This window comes from Homarus americanus, unplaced genomic scaffold, assembly GCF_018991925.1.
Source record: "Homarus americanus isolate GMGI-L3 unplaced genomic scaffold, GMGI_Hamer_2.0 scaffold41027, whole genome shotgun sequence".
Lineage (NCBI taxonomy): Eukaryota > Metazoa > Arthropoda > Malacostraca > Decapoda > Nephropidae > Homarus > Homarus americanus.
In genome coordinates, this window is record NW_024745073.1 from 6,494,435 (window position 1) to 6,517,222 (window position 22,788).

Below are 22,788 nucleotides of genomic sequence, written 5' to 3' on the forward strand. Positions count from 1 at the left end.
CAACACATAATAAGTTAAACAACGTACTGTGAATGAAGATTCCATATAAAATAACACAGTACTATACGCTATAATTCGAACTCGTTCAGTTTACATAGAAAGAGTGTGAATGTGCTCACTCACTGCTGCCACATATACCTGAAATGACTAACTAAAATTGGCAATTGTGCATATAATTACAGTTACTTGGTCATTATATATATATATTTTTCTATAAATTAAGTTTAGTATTTACCTAATTTTGATTGGGGGACATTTATGAAGTTAGAGTATATGTTATGAATGTAAATGATAACCATGGCACATGTGTCAAACCACCAAGTTCTCTGGTGTAAACGTCAACACTCGTCGACCTCACAGTGAAAGGCGCCGTATAGTTTTCCTTATCATTTTTCTACTAATATTTACAGGTACGTAATGCAATCACACTTTAATATATATAAAGAACTGTAAATTACATTACCTATGTTGAGGCATAGAGATTGTCAAGGAGTTTGCAAGGAACCTTGACCCTAGTTAGAACGTCACTGTTTTGGTGAGTAAATTTGTGATAGTAAATGAGTAAATTACAACAGTAATCTTAATAATATAGGATAATAGTTGTTTTTTTCGTGATCCACCATCACCTTTTTTTCACATGAAAAATATATTTTTCGCTATTTTTCTTGCTGTTTTATATAATTCTGACATTTATCTCTGGGGCAAATCACTTTTTTTATAGATAGGTTAGGTGAGGTTAGTTAGTTCGTATGGTGTGAGAATAGGTTATTTTTAGTGTATTTTACTCAAATCTGACCTCCATTTTTGTGCAAATTAGCGGTTTCAGTATTATTTTACTTTCAGACATAGTGCCCCCGAAAGTTATAAATCCCTGAAACATTTAGATCTCGCTATTCTGAGCATTTTGAACCCCATATATACATGGCGGAAATGGATAATAGCGACACAATTGAATTTAATTGATTTTAAGTAGTTTTCAGTCTTTGTGAGAAGTTATATGCCCATCACGCATACACAATGTTGACTGACGTCATTGAGTCGTGACCAATGAGGAATCGATATCATCACGCTAATTTTTTTCGACCAATCACATTTGATTTTTTTCAAAGGAAGCAGCCTGGGTATGATTTTAATTTCATTGACCAGTTTCACAATGGCCATGGTAGAGGTTGGTTGTCTTTGTGCTCCTACGATTATTAATTTATTGCTGAGTTTTACGAGAAAGACGATTATTCTATCCAATTCCTACGCATCCCTGGTCCTTCCACTTCTAACTAAGGTATTGTACTTTCGGACATGGCGCGCCCCAAAGTTTTTAACTTATGAAACTAGGTTAGTTTAAGCTAGGCCATCCGGGGGTCTGGGAGCGGAGCCCCCAGCTAGGAGTTAAGTTAGGTTTTGTTAGGTCAGATGACTCGTTTTCGTTTTCTCCCCCACCCAAAAACCCCGATTTTGCAGGCTCCCCCATTATTGTTGGGGTGGGGGGCAAAACTAGTAATTTCCACCCAAAATGAAGGTCAGATTCGTTTAAAGTGCCAAAATACACTGGAAAAAACATATTGGTCAACTCCTAGGGACTCCTGTTCGAAAGTAAAAATTTACTGAGGCTTCTGTTAAAATGAAAATGTTAAGTTTTTGTCCCTCAAAATAATTTTCACAAAAAATGAAGGTAAATTTATAGTAGTTCACACAACTCTGTTAGACAGTCAAAACTATGATTTTCTAGGGTATTTTTGTGTGTTTTGATTGGTTCTGACTTTGATTTCCGTCGGAAATTGTCTGTTTTTTAGTCATCGCCCCCTTCTTCCCCCAACAAGATAGGGCATCCTGGGAACCAGGGTTTTGGGTGGGTCATTTTCCGACAAAAATCATGACCAAGTGAATACAAAATTCACCAAAAAACACTAGAAAAACATATGAACCTTACCTTTTTTGGGATGACCTCGCCTGACCTAACCTAGCCTGACCTAACCTAACCTAACCTAACCTATCCTATCCTATCCTATCCTATCCTATCCTATCCTATCCTATCCTGACCTGACCTAACCTATCCAAACCTGACCTAACCTTACCTGACCTAACCTAACTCACTGTGTTTTTACATAACAGACTCTCACCACATGAGGGAATCACTGTTATTTCTTACCTTATTCCATATTAGAATCTTTACTGAGGTTGGGAGAACACCATGAGATCTAATAAATGCTATTTCTTGTTTGTTTTTCCCAAAACGCACAATTAACTCCATATAATTGAAGTGACACTCATCACAGACTTCCATGGTCGGAAAAGAATTTGAATTTCGAAGCATGAGAGACCCAAAATCACAATCGAATCTGATTGGGCAAAAAATACCGCGAATTCTAAAAGCAGAAACCACAATTCATTTTAATTGGTGGCCAAAAAAAAAAAAAAACTTGTTTGGCCGCATGACGTATAAGGGAACGCATGTGCATGATGATTTATGAAGGGAACACGCTGAGTGGTAGGTCGGGTAAGCGATAATGGCTGAAGATTAATGGAATTAAAGAGAGAAAGATTTGGCATGCACTATCTCTGTTATTATACGCTTCCAATGGTAATGTAATAGAAGAAAATTATCTTAAAATTAGAAGTCTTTTTTCGAATATGATATAAGATTACAGGTAGGAATGTTGTGTGAACTAATATAAAAATATCATTTACTCTTCACACTCATGCTTTTAACTTTGGTAATACATAATGAGAATGGTACAACCTAAACTCCTACTTGTTAGTTCCTCGGTAAAAAAGGTTTACTTCTTTGGAGAATTTCCTCAGGTTGGTACTAAGGCGTGATTACTCTTGTCAAGTATCAGCCTTAACTTGTAATGTTACATGACACCCCTACCTACCATGTTACTGTAGTGAAGGTTCACCATAATGTCATGAGTAGTGTCTGATGTTGGAAACACAATTACTGTACAGTACTGGTCTAATAAGTGGAAGGGTCAATATTTAGAAGTTGCTACTACCTAATTAACTTTTTAAAATGGGTTTATATAATGTAAATCATTGTGTTAAATACAAGTATGACCTTCATCGTTGTCGGAAATGAGCAGTAGTTGAGATATTGACAAAAAAAGTGGAAGGTCAAATAATGTAAAAACCTAAAAAAATAAAATCATTAAACCTAACCTAACTTAACCTCACCTACCTAACCTCTCCTAACCTAATCTACCTAACCTAACCCAACCCATAGTGTGTAAGAAACTTGCCTTAAGTAAGAGATAGCATAATGTGTTGTCTGATGGAAGACCTTGCTGCCTTATGGCATCACAAAAATTGTGACAAAGTCCCAGGTTGCTGATCTGACTTTCTGCCCCGATGTGGGTCAGTGACCTGTGCTCGGGTGGGCTATCCCCTTAAAAAAAAGGATAGAGTGATGCGACTTGAATGAGCAAACGGCCGTCAGTTTCTGTCTCATCACAGTACCACGCATGGTGATCTACGCAGTATTGACACTCTGAATTACATCTGTTTTTGGCTGTATCACTGTCAGGATAATTATTAAATAAACCAAAGGTAGAATATTTATAATAATAAACTCTTCATTGCTATTTAAGGTCATGAGATGTTTCCAAATTTTTTATATTTGTTTTAATAATGAAGAAAATTTGATGTGAGAATCTTCTGGCAGCTGTGGTTGTAGTTGAGTTGCCAATTAATTAATATAATTTTCTTCATTATTTAAGCAAATATAAAAAAAATTTGGAAACTTCTTATGACCTTACATAATAATGAATAGTCTATTATTATAAAAATTCTACCTTTGGTTTGTTTAATAATTATCCTGACAGTGATACAGCCAAAAACAGATCCACCAATCACAATCACCTTTACATACAGCCTTCCTTTACCAAGTGTTGCCAGGTAAAATTGCGAGCACAAGACACATCGGCACTCACGCTGATGGGCCAAGTATTATAAAATAAAAGTTAAAATAACTCAAAACTATAAGTTTCCGATAGAAACATAATAGAATAAATTATTTTTATTTATTTTTTTCTCTATCTCCCCATATATGACTTGTACAGTATTCATTTTTTTTTTTACGGGGATTAGCCCACATCAGGGCCTGGGGGGCGAAAATTTAATAATAATGGTAATAAAAATAATAATACAGTAGTGTAATAATAATAATAGTAATAATAATAATTGATATTTTTTTACTTTTATCCTCTTCATTACTGATCGGCTCGTTAGCTGCTTGGGCGATCGGTCACGTCTCTGTTACGCACTGTTGGCAAGTACTGGGCATGCACCGGCTCCTGAATGTACCTGAACCCGCTCCAGTGTTGGTCAAGGTCTTGAAAGAGCTCACACTTGGTGTCATCACAACACTTTCTGGTAGATTGTTCCAAGAGTTCACAACTCTCATTCTGAAAAAGTTTGCCCTCACAGTTTTCTGGACTTGCAGCTTCTTCAATCTTGAGCTTTGACCCCTTGTGAAGCTAGCATCCGCCAGCTCCAAGTAAGGACACTCGACTGAGTAGTGCCCCTTGAGATGCTTATACACCTCAATTAGGTCACCCCTTGCCCGTCTGTACTATAAGCTAGGCAAGTTCAGGTGCTCCAATCTCTCGGGATAGCTGAGGTGTCGAAGGGCAGGCACCAGTCTGGTGGCCCTCCTTTGAACATTTTCAACAAACTGACAGTCCCTAGCATATCTCGGGGACCAGATGGGGTGACAGTACTCCAGATGGGAAGCACTTCACTCTTGAAGATCGTTATGAGGGACGGACCGTCTAGATATCTGAACGATCTTATAAGACCCAAAAATTTATTTGTCTGATTTACCTTCTTCTCGCAATGGCCAGAGAACTTCAGCTCATTGTCAACATACACACCTAGGTCCTTCTCACATTCAGTCTCAAAAAGTGCAGTTTCTTCATCCTGTTGGGACATATGATACGCCTCCTTACCTTTTGTACGCTCCAGGTGCATCCTCTTACACTTGGTGACATTGAATCTCAGCAGCCATTTCTTCGACCATTCTTGGAGCCCACAGAGGTCCTTCTGCAGCTCTTCACAGTCCGCTTGGTTCTTGATTTCCCGAAATAACTTGGCGTCATCGGCAAACATTTGTATGGAGGAGTGTACAACGTCAGGCATGTCATTTATGAAACAAACAAACAACAGCGGGCCCAATACACTGCCCTGTGGTACCCCGTTTGTGACAGGTACGGATGACGATTTCGTGTCATTAATCACCACACACCCGAATTCCGTATCCTTCCAGTTTGATTTTCAGCCTTTCGTGGGGTACACTGTTGAAAGCCTTGGTAAAATATAGGTAAATATTGTCGATATTACCACCCCGTTCCAGAATATGGGTCCAAATATCCAATACCTTGAGCAATTGTGTTAAGCAGGAGCCCTCGGCATAAAACCGTGTTGGTAATCCTTTACAAGGTTGTTTCGTAGTAGATATTCCATCGCTGCATCTCTGATAATACTCTCAAGTACTTTGCATATTATGCTGGTCAGGCTCACCGGTCTATAGTTGTTCGTGGAGTGACGATCGCCCTTCTTGAAGATAGGACTCGCATGATAATAAAGAACCATAAAGAAATAAAAAAATGAAAAAAGATCAAAAGTGAGAAACAATATATGTATGTTGTGTTGTCAATAGTAAGTGAAACAATTGAGACCCTGCAATTGTGTGTAAATGAAGCAGAAAGTCAGATCAGCAACCTGAGACTTGTTCACAATTTTTGTGATGCCATGTGGCAGCAGGGTCTACCAGACAACACAGTTCGGTGGTGGTAACTTCTAAATATTGACCAGTGTAGGTTGTTGAGTGCAGAAAAGGTAATCTCATGGAATACATATGTTTGATAACGAGAATTTTTTTCCCTGTGACTTACTGTAAGGTGAAAATTTGTAGCAGTTTATTAAGTTCTGTTCTGACTGAAGTTTAATATGATGTGACATATTAGTGTTAATTATCTGGAGATACAGAAACCAGGGTCTTATACTGTATCAATATAAGTTAATTGACCATAAACTCAAGTGTACAGTACAATATAGCTTTAATATTTTGATAATACTGTACTGTAATTGAAATACAGTATTTGATGTCAAGTATAATAGAGACATAGTTAGTGACTCATGGTTTTATGAAATGGTAAATTCTGGATAAACTAGCTATCAGTTTTGTGCACCACCACCACCACCACCCATACACACACACCGCACTTGAGGTAAGTGCCCTCCTCAGCTAATATCGACGAGTAACCCACCGATGCATTACAGTATTTGTTTTGATGTTTATATTTTGCTAATAGTCGCCAGTGTATGTTTATGAGCCACATTGTCCCGGCAGCTGCTTTCATGTCCACAAAAATATAAAATTACACCATATCATAGTAAGTTCTTTCTGTTTAATATACCGTGGGGTCCAGAGGGTGGAGCTCACGGCTAGGAAGTTAGGTAAAGTTTCTTTGGTAGGTAAGGTTAGGTATTTTTCTTTGGTTAGGTTGGAGAGGTCTTCTAACAGTGCTTCTGCTGCTTGTTTTTCTTATCAACTAAGATTAGGTTTAATTTAGAAATAACCATTTTTAACACATGTCCCATAACTACAACAGTGTTCACTATAAAACACAGTGAAATTGCAGCATTTTTAAATGGCAGTGGATATTTTGCTGTGACCGGCTATGTTCCTACTAATGCTATTTTACCGTGATTGCACTCTGATTGGCTAATCGTCCAATTCCAGCAAACAATGCGAGAACTATATTTGACTGTGACGCTGGCAATTAGTTTAATAATTATGGTAATAAACACTACAATGAATGGTAAGTTATCTGAAGATCAAAGTGAATTTAGAAGAGGAATTAGGAAGGTAGTACCTTTGGTTTGAGAATTTTAAATGAAAGGGATACTGGTACTGTAAAAGGAATTTTTGATAATGATGGGGTTAAAACACAAACCTTTTTTTTATTATCATTTCCACCACTTGTCAGATTATTAACCATTTGGGCAAATGGTCTGTTCTTTGTTATGCCTTTATTGTCTAGTTTTAATACAAGAGGAAACTGGAGTACCCAGATAAAACCTGCAAAATTTAGTAGTGTCACACTTGATAAAACTCTTCTCACATTTGACCTGGGAATTGTACCGGTGATGCAGTGGTGAGAGGCAATTGTACTACCACTACCTCTGTACAGTACAGGTATCAACTACACCCCAATCACGTTTTTTTTTTTTTTAAGTCAATCATTTTCATTACTTATAGTTTGGTAAATACCTCCAGTTTATTTTTGTTAGATACCACATTTATTAGATGAACTTATATTTGTTCTCCATTCTCTATGATACTTTGTGTGAATCAAGGAAGGTGCGTTAAAATTTTTATACAAGTTGAGAAACTTTAATTATTTATTTATTTTTTTTTTTTTTTGAAGGAAGTTGTCAAGATTTGTGAATCATAGATAAGAAATGTTAGCTATTTATTAATTTACCTCTTGCCATTTTCAGATGGCACCCAGTTTGATGCTACCCAAATTATTTTCAGATGGCACCCAGTTTGATGCTACCCAAATTAACAATGACGCCATTTCGTGTAATGGCATTGGTAGCAGGTGTGGCTGCAGTTTGTCTTGTCTTCTCTGCTCTGACAACCACTGGGCGACAGGCAAAATTAGGAAAAGCCTTTGAACAAGTTTCAACACTAGATAAGGTTAGATTTTTATCAGTGATAGACAAACTTACTGTAGAATTTTCAGAATTTTTTCTGTATACAGTAACTAATTAAAATCTTGGTAAAACCACCTTCCACCAGGTGGTTTGAGTACAGTATAACACAAGCACACCATGCCATTGGTGTAGATTCAGGACACTCCATAAGTGCAGTATCTGGCACTAATCTTCTTGAGTAGTACTGCACGTCAGTCCTGTAGAGTCTGAGTTGAGCCAAGAATTTTTTTTTTTATGTGTTATGCTTGTTTTTATGTTTTCCTAATTGATGGGATTATCTGATACATTACAGTATAGTGCATGGATTTTCCATTCAGAAAGAGGATGGTGGTTGCTACCAATTGACCTCTTGATAAGCACTATTTCATAGGCAAAGTGTATTGTGAGTCTTATAGGACTATGGGTCCCAGGTTAAGTTGTTAAATATACAAGAAATCTACAGGTGGTGATGGGAATTAATTGTGTAAGTAGTTACTAATAAAGGTGTTACTTGATATACAGTAGCTGATTTGCATATTCGTGAATTCCAGTATGTTATTATAAACCCCAAGAGCATTAAAAAATTCAGAAAATTTTTGAATGAAATACAAGACTGCACAATATTACCTGTATGTTGTTGTCCTGTTTGTAAAGATGCTTTCCCCTTAATTTTTTATTTGTATGGGTACTTTATTTTATCTAATATACTGTACAGTATAATGTTTATACCTATACTGTACTGTATTTAATTTTTCTTAACTTTGAGTGTCCTAACTTAAAATTTATTCTAAGAATCTCCAGGGTAGTGACATTACGGTCATGTTGAATGGTTGTAACTAAACCTACAAGTCATGGTGATTCATAATGATAGTTGAAGTCAGCCATTGTTGTCAGTAAGCCTTGCAACCATATCTGTGGTAGCCAAAAGTAAGCTCAGTGTTTCCCATTTTATCTTCACTTTATGTTGTTGAATTTTGATAATCCTCTAAAAATTAAATTATGTACAGTACAGTACTTGGTTATTAGTCAGAATCATTCAGCAACAGCTTGAAATATGACTAATTACAGTAGTTTGTTCAGTTATAGAATACAGTATGTGAGCTTTGGAAGCTGTAGTTGCAGTGCTTTGAAGTCGGCACTGAAGTCTCTTACCTTATTATATAAAATTCAACTACAGTACCTTTAGTAAAAAAAAAAGATTGTCAACAAATAAGAAAGCATGCTTTAAGTAAGAAATTTTTTGAACAGACAGTGTATGTTATCAGGAAGACTTGGCCTTGATTGTGATAAGATAGTTAGATGCCGATAGATAGATTTTCACTAAATCGTATGGTGTGTGTGTGTGTGTGTGTGTGTGTGTGTGTGTGTGTGTGTGTGTGTGTGTGTATATATATATATATATATATATATATATATATATATATATATATATATATATATATATATATATATATATATATATATATATATATATATATATATATATATATATACACACACACACAATGCAGGTACTGTATACATTCCAGCATGTACCCATATATGGCAAACAGTTTTAATTATTGTTGCATTACTTTTTATTTCACTACCCATATTAGTTTTATATTTACTAATTACAACTAATAGAGTGCAAAACAGTACAGAGAATAGATTTTTAGATAATGTCCACAGCTCAGTTTGACTTTAGGCAGCTCAGTCTGACCCTGTATATTAGTCTCCCTTCAGTATTAGAATAGTTTTTCTCTTAATTTACTTGGTCCTTTTCTTATATATGCAATACAGTCTCTCCTCGACTTACGACGGGGTTCTGGACCGAAGACCAGGTCAGAAGTCGAATTGGTCGTAAGTCGAAAAGGCGAAAATTATACATGGAAAATCTAAAATGGGTGTCTCTTTTTCTTCTCGGCACCACGAGAACTTTCAATTTTACGCTTGCCAGCCATTTTAAAGGGAATTACAAAAAAAAAATTGCCAGTACAGTACACAGCGCGATCACTAACGTCGGGACTCAAAAATACGTAATTTGAAAAATATTTTATACGACTGCGGCGGTCGTATGTCCAGGTGGTCATAAGTCGAGTAGGTCGTAAGTCGAGGAGTGCCTACTGTATACTGTACTTTGTTAAACATAATTTAAAATTCTTATTTTAATTTGATTTCTTGTAATTTCACAAGTATTTTTAGTAGTCCAGGCTTTGGATATGTTTATATTGTCTTCTTAACTGATTTAAGAAAACACGTCTCGCTAAGGTATCCATTATTCTCAAGTGTACCGGTAATTCTAAGGTCATACAAGTATCTGATGTTGTGTATGTATTTTATTCTGTCAGAAAATAAGGTATACAGTATTCTTATATGTCCAGATACAAGAACAAAGAAAGGTGCAAAGCTTTGAGAATCTGAACCTAGAAACATAACCTTATTTTTTCCATTAGTACTTCAAGTTGTTTGATGTGGTGTTCAGTTGAAAACCACACCATGGTTTATCAAGAGTTTATTGTCCTTTATTAGTATGTTACGGCCTTTTTGCAAAAGGGCCAATTTTGCAAATAGGTCAGGCCCCTAACTTAACCATAGTTTGGCATTTAATGCCATCAAACAAAAAGGCCAACTGGTTGACTTTTTGCAATAAGGCCAAAATAAAAAAAATAGCCATAATATAAGTGTAAAAAATTCACACCATAGAACAAATATCATATTATTATTTTTATAAGCAGCCTAATTTCATTGTCATAAATTTTTGATATGTACTCTGATATATCTCCTCTAGCGTGATCTCAGTGGGAGAACAATGGCTGAGCCCAACTTCTGGCGTAACTTTGACTTCAGGTCTGAGCAGATTCCCTCCCAAGTTAATGAGGCTGCTCAAAAGGTTCACGTCACCAACCACACCATCAACATTATGGTAAGTACTTATGGTACCTGAATAACACCGGATCCTTTTGGCTAGAGAGTTTGAAAGTTGCCCAAATCCATCTTTATGATGACTGTTTTAACTCTCAAGTGTGGGCACGTGTGTCCAGTCCTGGAATTTTGTTTCACCACCACTTCCCTCATGCGAGCCAACTGGCAATGGGGTGGCAGAAACCATAACCAGGCAGCTTAGAAACCTTCTTTCCTCACTAGTGTCGGTGATTAGTCAGCTAGAACTGAGTAGAATATAGTGGATTAACTTAAATCAAAGATGACAGACAATATACTTTGGCATGTTGTGTGCTGATTCGACAGACTCATCTGTTATGAGACTTCAGGACAAATACTCCAAACCTTGTAAGTTACAATATTGGTGATATTGTAACTGACTTACAATATTTCAACCTTACAAACTGCTCAGAACATTGTAGATCTCCCATGCTCAAAACTTTTTGCGATGGTGTAAGTGTATTGTAACTCGAATATAAACATTGTAGAGAAAGTCTTCGTGCAGGCCAGTCAATCACAGTTCCACTTTCAAAACATACCAACCAATCACAAGCTAAAGATATCAGATGGCTTGGGGCATGAGGTTTATAAACAAAAGAAGTTTAAGAAGCTGAAGATGGAAGGCCCAGCTCTCAAAAAGATGCCCAAATTTTTCAGATGCAGAGGTTTTAGCTAGAAGAGGTGAAAAGGTGGAAGAATGTTTTCTGGGGAAAATTTGACAACAAAGTACATGTCAGAGTGAACAGTAATAATTAGGACTCGGTTTTAAGTGCAGTGAATTTTATGGCTTGAGTACCAAGAGATATTGGTGAATTTCAAAATAGGTTCACCAATAATAAGGACACCTTGGGATTTTATTTACATTTCTTACTTATTTTCCACAAACTAAACAAAACCATAACTATATTTCACACCAAGATTACAATTAATATTAAAATAGAAAAAAAAGTAAAATTTACAATAAAAAAAATGCATATAGCTACACTATTTAACGATTCAAGAAACTAGTACAGGTTGTACCTTTCTAGTCCGGCAACCTCGGGACCTGACCGGTGCCGGACCATGGAAATTCACCATTTTCCTGGATAGATAGTGACTCGTGCTTACGCTTGGAAGCACTAACACCACTTTCACTGCTTCGTGGTCTCTTTGAAGACATATTGAAGGGTTAAATGTTGTACAGTAGGTTCTCAAATTTCGCGAGTTTTTAATTCGACGCTTTTTATTTGGACACAAAAAAAAATACACAATTTAAAATTTCGACGGTGGAAACTCGAATTTCAACGGGTTTGAGGGGCCTGCCAATGTTCAGACGTGCACAAATCGTGTAAACAGCGTCATTTCTCTTATGTACAAAAGATTCATTATTGTTTATTACTGAATGTCTTTTTGATTGACTTAAAGTTTGTGTGCAAAATGAACAATACAATTCATTAATAATACGTAGAATATTAAAACACGAGGAAACGAGACGGCAATGTTTTCGTTGATTATAAAACCAGTGACTGATTGGTTCTACATATAAAACTAAAGAAAATAAGACCCTGGTTGTAGCTGTAGTAAAATTAATGTAAAAAATTAATATGGTTGTTTTAAGTAATGGTATTTAATGTTAATAAATGGAACAATATAAGTAGCTAACCAATAATGGTAAAGAAAAAAAGTGAGATCACCTATGTAAGTGCGCACACGTGAAAACATATCGTCATCATTCTGCATAAGAATATGAAAGCATCACTTATACTGTTCATACATATTTTAATTAATGTTTCTGAATTTAAAAAAAAAATTCTACCCACCAGTGGTAGTAAAGTTGAAAACATAAAGACAGCCAATGTTGTTGTGTGTGTTTTTACCCAGATGACGAAGTTGCCAAGTCATCAGGTTCAACTCTAGCTGAAGCTGTAGAACATAAGAACTTTTCCTGTGTTGTTTTTTGTTTTTATTTAACTTTATCTGTGTTATTTTCGTTGGTTTATTAGGATGTTGCTTTATTACAGGTAGTAATTCGCCAAAAAAGTTGGGTAAATAAGGCAAAATTTAGCCAAACATTGAAAGTACCAGACTCAAATTAATTTTCTTCATGGGCAAACTAAAATCGTTCCGGACCACAGGAGTTTCTGGACCACAGATTGCCGGACTAGAGAGGTACAACCTGTAGCATAGATTAAAATAAAGTATCATGAAAAGTGCAAATAAAAATCACCAAAAAATGGGTGCATACCGGAACAGCATATGCCCTCTTCGTTCTCTACTGTAAAAAGGTGTCTAATTCCTCATATAGCATAAAAATTTCACAATTGTTCATCACTCATGTTAAGGGGGTCCAAGGGGGTCTCGTTACCTTCTTTCGCGTTGCAAAGCTCGATCATTTAAATGTACTGTACATTGATCAACTCTCTCTTGCCTGCTAAAATATAAACAGCCACAGCTGTTTATAGGATAATTTTTAACTGATTAGATTCTATCCTTTAATATCATATTCTATTGAAATAATATATGAAACCTATTTTCTGCAGTATTCTCTGACAACTTTAATGAGGTTTATCATAGCTTATAAGGCATAGACTGTTTATGCAATCTGGAAATACCTGTATACAGCACAGTGTACTATACTGTACTATGTCTGGGGTTGATTCCATTACAAGAGTTCCAGGGGTCTTGGAAGTTACACCCTCCAAGTACAGTACATAATGTCACAAGATGGTGGATATTTTGTTTGGAGTATCACTAGAGATTGGACTTACAACTTCGAGAATTGATTTGCAATGGCAGGTGGCAGATACAACATTGTAAATTCTTTTGAATATCTGGCCCCTAGCTTCTAGAAGGCAGCTGTTAATTTATCATTTTTACTACTTGCCAGATTATTAGCTCTTGCACAGTTACTCTATTTTCTGTTGTGAACTTCATTGTCCAGTGTTAGTAGAGGATGTACTGGAATACTTGGAGAAATCCTGCCATGTTTGGTAGGATCACACTGGATAACACCCTTTACACATCTGACCCAGGGATGGAACACCTGACCACTGTTAGAGAGGCAGGCACTATATTCCTGTTCAGTACCACGAAGTCTTCCTCTTTTAAGGTAATCATGTGATGGAGAGGATAGAATGATTGGAATATCTAGAGGGATTAACAGAACAATCTTGGCTGATGCTTTCGGGGTTGTCAGTAAGCTCGCTACAGGCTCTGCCAGAGAATGGATTTTAGGTTGAGTCTTCTATGTAATACTGTACTGTAGATATTAACACGAAAGAAAATATAGTATCATATACCTCAAATGTATTAAAGGAATACATATAAACTGTGTATTTGTTGTTATTTCTCATACTAAAGTGAGATGTCTTCTGTTTAAGATGAAATTTTTTAACTTTGATCTCTAAATATCTCATCCTCAGGGGTCAAATACTTTCTATCGTGAGGCTCAACCTCCAGAGGGTGTTGCTAGTAGTGGTGAAGTTGTTGTGCTACTTCATGGTGCTGCATTTAATTCTAAAACATGGTTAGACCTGCACACCATCGACCTTTTAGCAGGAATGGGACATCGAGTTATTGCTATTGACTTGCCAGGTGAGTTTGTTTCTGGATTCTCATAGATTGAATGTTTATATATTAAGCTTGATTTTCTTGTCTGCCATATTCTATAGAGAGGGACAGAAATGGTAGGTACCTGTGAGTGTGTGTCCCTCTCTCTGTCTGTCTGTGTGTGCATTCAACTTTATGAAGAATAACTTGAATGGATAGTTGTGGATTGTAACCAAACATGCTAAAAAAGATATATATTGCTGTCAGATCTTAGATGACTTTCATAATCACTATTCCCCATCATTATCAGCCTGAGGAATGTTTATTGTACCTGTAATACATGTGTAGGTGTAAGATGAAAGGAAGAGAGGAGAGGAAAGGATGTACGAATGAAAGATTGTGTTTGTGTAGGTGAGTGAATGAGAGTGAGTGAGTGAAAGAGAAGAGAAAGATAAATGGTGGGAGGATAAAAAGGATTAATGTGAGTATGAGGGTGTATGAAAATAGCTGTCTGGGTTAAGATGTAATTTTCCTATTTATGTCGCAAATACTGTCAGCTTCATGATTTACACCTGTTTAAAATATTAAAAATAGACAAAATGTGAAAAAAGAGGTTATGTCAAATGCTAACTCAAAACCAATGTACAGTCCCTAGTTAGGCACTCAGGAAGATAGATTATTTATTGACTGCACCAATAAGAGAAATAATAAAAAAAATTCTTTATATAGTATTTTGCCCTTCTGTAAGTCAGCCATGGAAAGTACTGTAGGTCACAAAAATCGCCAAAACTGATATTTAAATGGGCATCACTACAGTATTACCCCACCTAACGCGGTTTCACTTAACGCGTTTTATCATATACGCGGTGCCTCGCCAGAGCTGAACTTTCACTTACGCGGAATTTTTCATCATATACGCGGGAAGCGGCGCGGGCACGATGCGCACAAGGTCGCCCAGTCATCAAAACATTACCGAGTTCTTCACCCGCCACCCACCACAGCCGGCCCAAGTCAGTGATAGTGATAATTATAGTGAGGATATGGACTTAAATGGCCTTTGAGGGGTTTGACAAAGAGGCCCTGCAAGCCTCTGTGGTGGATAGTGATACAATTGATACAAGGGATACAGGTGAGGGCCAATAATTTGCCCTCTGCCTCGGAACCAACCCCCCATCCCCGTGTGCCCAGCCATTTTTTCTACTAATGCAAGTGTTAAAAAACCTAATATTATTGATATTTCTCTTAATTATTAATTGTGTGTGCATACCATCATAAAGTTAAGATAAAATTTTTACTACAACATAGTTGTGTGTCGTCAAAAAGTGGAGTTTGGGGGTCGGGCCAGTCTCTATTGGAATTAATCCCATATGTTCTGTTGTTCACTTAACGCGGTTTTCACTTAACGCGGTACCCTGTGGGTTCAATTGACCGCGTTAAGCGGGGTACTACTGTATAACATTAGTAGAATTTAAAGTGAATGCTTTGTGTGATACTGTATTGTCTTAGTTGCAGTATTAATGTTTCATTCTCAATCATTCCTTCTTTTATTGTTTAATTTACTTTTGTAGTATTTTGTCACAACTTGACATGTGTTTTTTAAAGACTTTCTATGTGCAAATCATTAACATATGATAACGTGTGCTGAAGCCAGTCACAAACGTTCATACTGTACTCACATGCTTATTTTTCCTTGCATCAACAATATTCTGTTTTATCACCTAATATAGACCCAGCATATATATATATATATATATATATATATACATACATACATACATACATACATACATACATACATACATACATACATACATACATACATACATACATACATATATATATATATATATATATATATATATAATGATTTTATATTATATTTTCTTATTGCATGTACTGTATTTTTTGTGTGATTTATTTATTTACCACATTTTTTTTTTTTCATTATAAAAAATACTTGCCTGCTCTTTAGTAGTGAATGTAGATGTGTATAGTGGTGAAATTATTTACTGTAGTGGAAGTTGCAGATGAGCCACCTGATACTAATTAGGGGGAAGAGAAAGGGATTTTAGGATGCAATTAAAGTCCAATATTTTGTAGATTGAAAAGCATGAAGGGTTTATCTCATAAACTCATCAGTCAGAGAAAATTTGAATACGTATTTAATCAAAATTGGGTTTACATTTTATTGATATGGAGTAAGCATTCTCCTGATTTTAATGCAGTACAAGCTCTGATGATTTTCTTAAGAGTTTTCCAATGAGATTTCTCTTACACCTGTACCTGAACTCTTCGCCTGAATCTACACTTGTACCCAAATGCTTCACCTTACTACACTTATATCCAAACTCTTCACCTGCATCTACAGTACACAAACTTGTACTTGAACTCTTCTCCTGAATCCTGCTGGCCTGCCTGTGTCTTTCTTCCTCTTTGTACACTCTCACATTCTTGATAGATTTATTTTTTCAACATGACCATATAGCCTCACTACTTAACCTTGTACAGGACTTATTACAGTATCACACTTAACTCCACCTCATCCATTCCTTCAACAGTCTATCCTGTCTGCTGTGCTCTTACTGATTATATTTATGCTTTACATGCATATTTATAATGTCAAAAGGTTCAGTTAAACTAGCCTGACAAATTGAAGATCATAATGTAAAATAAACATTATACAATACAGTACAGTACATGAGTTTAGGAAGATCACAATAACTTGGTCTCTGAGTCAGATTAATTTTATGAATTAGATAGATATGATTTGTGATTATTTCTCTAAAGCCATTGTTAGTAACTACTGCAGAAATTACAATGTATAGTATATCTGTTAAAATTCATATCCTTGATTGAAAATTAGGCCCAATATCATTTTATTTATTTTTTTCATCTTACAGCCTTTTGGAATGGAATGATTTTCTTTGAATGTTGAAATACAGTACTGTAGTTTAATTTTATTTGTTTTTGCTTACACAAATTTTATGTTTGATACACAAGGCTTTGGAAAGACCCCAGGTCCACTGACAGGTGACAGAGCTGATTATCTGCACTCCTTACTGAGTAACTTAAAGGTCACCCATCCTATACTGGTCTCACCCTCTATGAGTGGTCAGTTCTCCATCTTATTCATCAACAAGTATCCTCAAGACCTTGCTGGCTTTGTGCCAGTTGCTCCTGTCTCTACACAGCTGATCAAAGAGAAGGCCCCAGAGCTGAGGGTAAGTAAGAAATTTAATTAGGGAAATAGTAAGGGTATACAGTAGAGTTTTTCATAATAACAACCATAGAACTAGATTTATTTGCAAGTTTTATAGTTATTAGTTTGCATCTCACACCATAATGACTGAAATATTAGTATGCATTGCCATATTACAGAAATTTGTGAATGTTAAAAAGAAAAATTATGTAAATTCTTGTAATATTGACTGATCTTGAATAAGGAGGTATTCTTTGAAAAGGAATTTAAAAATAAAAAATTCTATAAGGAAATACAGGTCATCATAATGATAGAGAATGGAATGAAAATTTTTGAAGAATATGAAAAAGAAGATTGATCATCAAATTTGCCCTTGTCTACATAAAACTATTGTAGGCTGGGAGAACCTGGAACATTAGGTGATGGAGCATGGAAGGCCAGCAGTGCCATATAAGGGCAAGGAAAAATATCCCAAGCAAATGGAGACCACTGCTTCTTGGAAAATCTGTCAGGGCAGGAAAAAGAACATTCTATGCATGTAGGGAAAAGCATTTTTCTGTGAAGTCGTATCGAAAAAGCAAGGGTGGATCCAGGGGGGTCCTTGAGTCTGGACCCCCCACCAGAAAATTTCAATACTTTTTCTTTAATGCAGTATTGTTACTCAGGCATTTTTGTATAGTAAACAGTATTTACTATTGACTTCAGAATATCCCCTAATATCAAGTGCGCATAGCTGGGCTAGCTATGCTCGCCTTGTTCTTCCCCAGCAAAAATTTCTTGGACCCCCCCGATATTCCTGGATCCGCCCCTGGAAAGGGTGGCATCAGATTGACCTCAGTCCCCAAAATTTACTAATTCAGTATATAGTACAGTACTCCCTTGTATCTATTTTTTTATACAAATTGTTTACAGTTTTAGATGGTCTTTGTTCCTGAATGATGCTGAGGTCAACTCAGCAGATTTCCTGCAATATTTGTGATATGAGGTTACTTTGAACTTTAGATGCTTCATATGCCATTTTATGACGAATGTTGCATATCTGGACGGATATTAATTAGGGATTGGATGTTGCCATAATTGCTGATGTAGTATGGATATATATAACTATTGCCAATGACATACTGAAAATATGGAACCTTTGTTAAAATTATAGGAAGCTTCTCAGGTTTTTTGGTACAAATTAGGCACATGGTACATATTTGCAATAGGTCTAACATAATTGCTTTTTATAATACTGAATTGTATCTATTCATATACCTTTATATGTGACAGTTCATGCTCCTAAATTTTGAGATCACAACTCTTTCATTGGTTTTTGCACCAGTGGGGGAATATTTATCGCAGACAGCTCTAGCATATCTTTTTAGGTGAAACTGTAAAGGATGGTGATATGTATGTTTCCAATCTGCTTGTATCCAGGTGAGCAACTGATATGTAAAACTGATTAAAGTGTGGCATTGAGTCTAAGATCACTGACCATGAAGTCTTCAGGGTAAAGGTACGTGTGACCATGATTGGTGACCATAGAGGGACTAATAAGCATGATTTTTTTTTGTCTTCTTATTGTTTAGTTTATCTTTTACATTAATATGAGCTTTGTGATGCATGGATGACCTTACCTTTGGTAGTGTGTTGTTTTTCTTCTGTTGTTTTTCTATTTTCATTTGATATACCTTTATTTATTTTTTCCACCGGCAGATGACCTCCTTTGTTATCATTGGTTAGAAAGGGAATGATACCCTTGTTTGTAATTTAATAATCAAAAGAAATAATTGGGTATGCATTATTGTACAGTACTGCAGTCAAACTGAATCCAAACATATTGGTTATGTCGCATTGTCGCGCAGTTAGAATGGATATAAGATTTTGCTTAGATTTTTGTTTTGTATATTGATAAGAGTTGATAATCCATAATTGTATGTGGTAGGGAGGTTTATTTTTCATATACCCTGTACTGTATATAAAACATGGGTGCTTGTTAAAAATTTGATAGCCACTTATAAATGGAGTTAACACACAAAACTGGGTAATTTTATCATAATATTATACAGGAGGTCCAAGACTTACAAACACCCACATATATGAAAGGGGTTAAATTTGAAATTTAGTCTTTTATTTACCTGGTGACTTATTTTTTACTTTCATTTACTGTATTTTGTCATTCTATTTCTTCTTTTCTCATAAATTAAGTGATTTTAGATGTATATAATGACTTAGACTACGGTATGATATAATGGGATTTTCAGCATTGTTCTGTAACTACGGTACAGTAGAACGTCGATTTAAAGCGATTCAATTTAAGAATATTGATTTAAAGTGATACCCACAATTAAGGACAATGTTTTAATTTAAAGCAAATCTTTCCCATTTTGCGCGAGTCAATCTGGCGCATCATATTTTAAAATTCGCACCTAATGTTTCTCTGGGCACGCTACACTGTCCTTAGGGCAAAGCTGTACTGTACATGTACTCAAAATAATGTACTTAATGATTACTAAAATTTTTGTCTAGTGCAAACTATAGCATGATTACCGGGTATATTAAAATTAATCACTATCTTATAAGAATTCCAGTAATGTAAATTATATTCTCCCCGGTCACTTCTGTGAAAAACAAAAACTCATTCTAAAGGATATAAATAAACAAATAAATACTTCACTAGACCTTCGGTGCCAACTGTCAAACATGTCACTGTCAACCCCCCCCCCCCCATCTTCCCAGCCAAGGTTGGGTGGTTATAGGCTTACAGTTTTTATCTTATATAATATCACAGTCTAAAGTTAGGAGAATATAATTTGCATTGCTAGAATCCTTGCAAGACAGAGAATAATTTTAATATAAACGTCATATATTTTGCACAAGAGTTAAAAATTTTAGCCCTCTATAATAAAATTAGTTAGAACTAAAATTTGTATGTCTGATGTGAACTATAGCATGTTTATTTTCAAACTAATCACTAACTTATAAGAATTCCAGCAATGTTAATTATATTCTCCCAGGTCAGTTCAATGACATTTTATAAGAGAAAAACTTAGTCACTCTCAAGGACATAAATAAATAAGCACTAGACCTTGGCATCAACTGTCAAACATATCACCACACCTCTCTCTCCCCCCATCTTCCCATCAGCTGATCAATAGTAAACAGACACCATTTCACTTCCCATATTTTTAGCTGTGTTGATATATGAGTGTTGGTTTTAACATAACACTAAAAAAAAATAATGTTTTGTTTATTCTAGGCGATGGGTTGAGGTTCATCTGGGTAGACTCTCAGTCTTTTTAGTATTTTGTGCTTCTCTCAAGTACCAAACTAAATTATTCCATTGAAACAACACTTTGATTAGTGCAAATTCGGTTTAAAGCGACCTCTCTTGGAACGTATCTCGTGTTATATCGACATTCTACTGTATGCCTATAGCATGTGTTCCGACTTACATACAAATCCGACTTAAGAATGTCCTCAGGAACATAACCCGTTCATAACCCGGGGACCCCTGTACATTGAATTACACAGCAAAATATTGAACAAAGCGAGTTGCTTTGTCATTGTTTTCTGTATTTAGTCTTTGCAGCTGTTAGATTTGAATTTTAAAGATAAAATGCTCACAGTGACAATCAATGAGATATTTAGCTCTATTGTCAGGCAAGTTATTTTAGTGATGTATGTACAGTTGCCCACAGGTGTTCCACCCCTTGGTGGCAACATCGGATTCACTTTATGAATAAATTTGTAATGTGAGGAAAGCAGTTGTTGGCCACTGAGGGGTAGGTGGACCACTATACCTGTAGGTAACTGTACTCAGTGGTGTCATTTCAGATTGTATGGGGTGATTCACTTGCTGGTGGCCCCAGAGTTTTGCTAATGTAACTATTATCTATGAGACAATCAACAATAGATAGAAACATTTGAGAATATAACATTAAAAGCTTTACTGAAAATAAAGTACTATTATTGTATTAACATAGATAATGGATATACAGTACTGTATTAGCAACACTCTGGGGCTACAGTACTGTACAAGCAAATGAATTGCCCTGAACAATCCCAATTCGCCTTGACATGAAAGTAAAGAATCTGATCCTGTAAATGTGTTGAAGGAACTGCCTATGAACCTACACGACTTTGACCATCCTGTTATATTTTATTTTGAAATCTGTAAGAGGATTCCAGATTCAGTGAAACAATCTGTTCACATTTTCAAAATATATCTGTACAGTAGATACTTTCAGAAGAAAGTAGGGAGTGTGAGGGTGTTCCTGATGCTAAATAAGATCTCTGTTGTTATCATCCTCCTCCTTACACAACCAAATGCTTCATATTAATGGAGTTAAATCTTACTCTAACTTCATTAATATGCTTGTACTGATATTGAAGCACTCCAGTATTTACATTTGATAACTGCTTTTTTTTAGAATTATGCTAATGATATTAATGCTTTATTTTAAGGGAAATGCATTTTCTTAGTGGCTTAAATATGCAGGGTTTGGGCATAGTGGTCGACAAGAGTTGGGTCCTGAGCTGAGACGCACTTGGCTTCAATCTTTTCTCATCGCGTTGGACCTCCCTCCCTGTATTGTGGTTTCACCTTCCTTCTCTGGGGTTTACTCACTCCCCTTGTTGGCACTTCAGTCACATGAGTTAGATGGCTTTGTACCTATAGCTGTGGATGCAACAGATGAAATACCTGTGAACTTTCTGCAAACCTTGATGGTAAGTGGAAAATTTTTTTACCAGTGAGTTAGTAGTTGCAGCAAAAGGTACCATGGTTTATAAAAAATTATTCTTATGGAATTTGTAAGTCAGATTAAAGGTAAGAGCTTTTCAGTAGGCAATCTTCTGAAGATAGAAGTGGGTTTGCTTAACCTGGAGTTGTAGTGATGCATAGTAAGGCTTAATTTAACCATTTTAAGAAAGAAAATAGTAAATATGTCTGTATAAGTAACTTTGATTTGGTGAAATCTGCACACAATATTTAAGGGTTGGTGTTGGACAATTTGCCTGGGTTTGCTATTTAGGAAGGTGTCTCATAGTTTTGCTCTTTCTCTCCACCACTCATTTGCCAACTTTTATCTTAAGCCATAAGTGATTGAATTCAAAACTTAGAAATATATACCAGAACAACAAACAAGTGTTCAGTAAAGTTGTGCCATAATATAGCCTGTATTTTATGACATATAAGACTCACTTTTTGGTCTGATAATGGCAAAAAAAATACAAATCAGCCTGTGTCCTATGTATGTGTGGAGCTACAGTCTCCTGGAGGCTAATGAATCCCCCAATTGCTGTCTTCTCTAGGCTAAATTCTACTGGTATATAGCCCAACTCCAAAAATAAATTTGTAGTTATTGCTTACTTAAACACAATATTATTACTTTTAATTAGTTCATTAAAAAAAAATATTATAAATATAAAAGCTGGATATATAACTACTGTACCAA

The 22,788-nt window shown here is 35.8% G+C and overlaps 1 protein-coding gene across 5 annotated transcripts in view; it reads left to right on the forward strand.

Moving 5' to 3' along the window:
- The first annotated feature begins 274 nt into the window (after positions 1–274).
- Positions 275–22,788, forward strand: part of LOC121878543 (protein ABHD14B-like) — a 34,029-nt gene continuing 11,515 nt past the window's right edge. Inside the window, exons 1-6 of one of the 5 annotated variants that reach the window (XM_042384831.1) lie at positions 290–410; positions 7,538–7,702; positions 10,469–10,603; positions 14,022–14,193; positions 17,149–17,369; positions 21,831–21,984. In XM_042384831.1, the coding sequence (XP_042240765.1) occupies positions 7,538–7,702; positions 10,469–10,603; positions 14,022–14,193; positions 17,149–17,369; positions 21,831–21,872 (735 nt within the window). In that variant the 5' untranslated portion in view covers positions 290–410 and the 3' untranslated portion in view covers positions 21,873–21,984. Of the gene's footprint in view, positions 411–7,500; positions 7,703–8,544; positions 8,626–10,468; positions 10,604–14,021; positions 14,194–17,148; positions 17,370–21,830; positions 21,985–22,788 lie in introns of those variants that run through there. The other 4 variants (XM_042384830.1, XM_042384828.1, XM_042384833.1 and 1 more) reach the window with 4 other exon arrangements.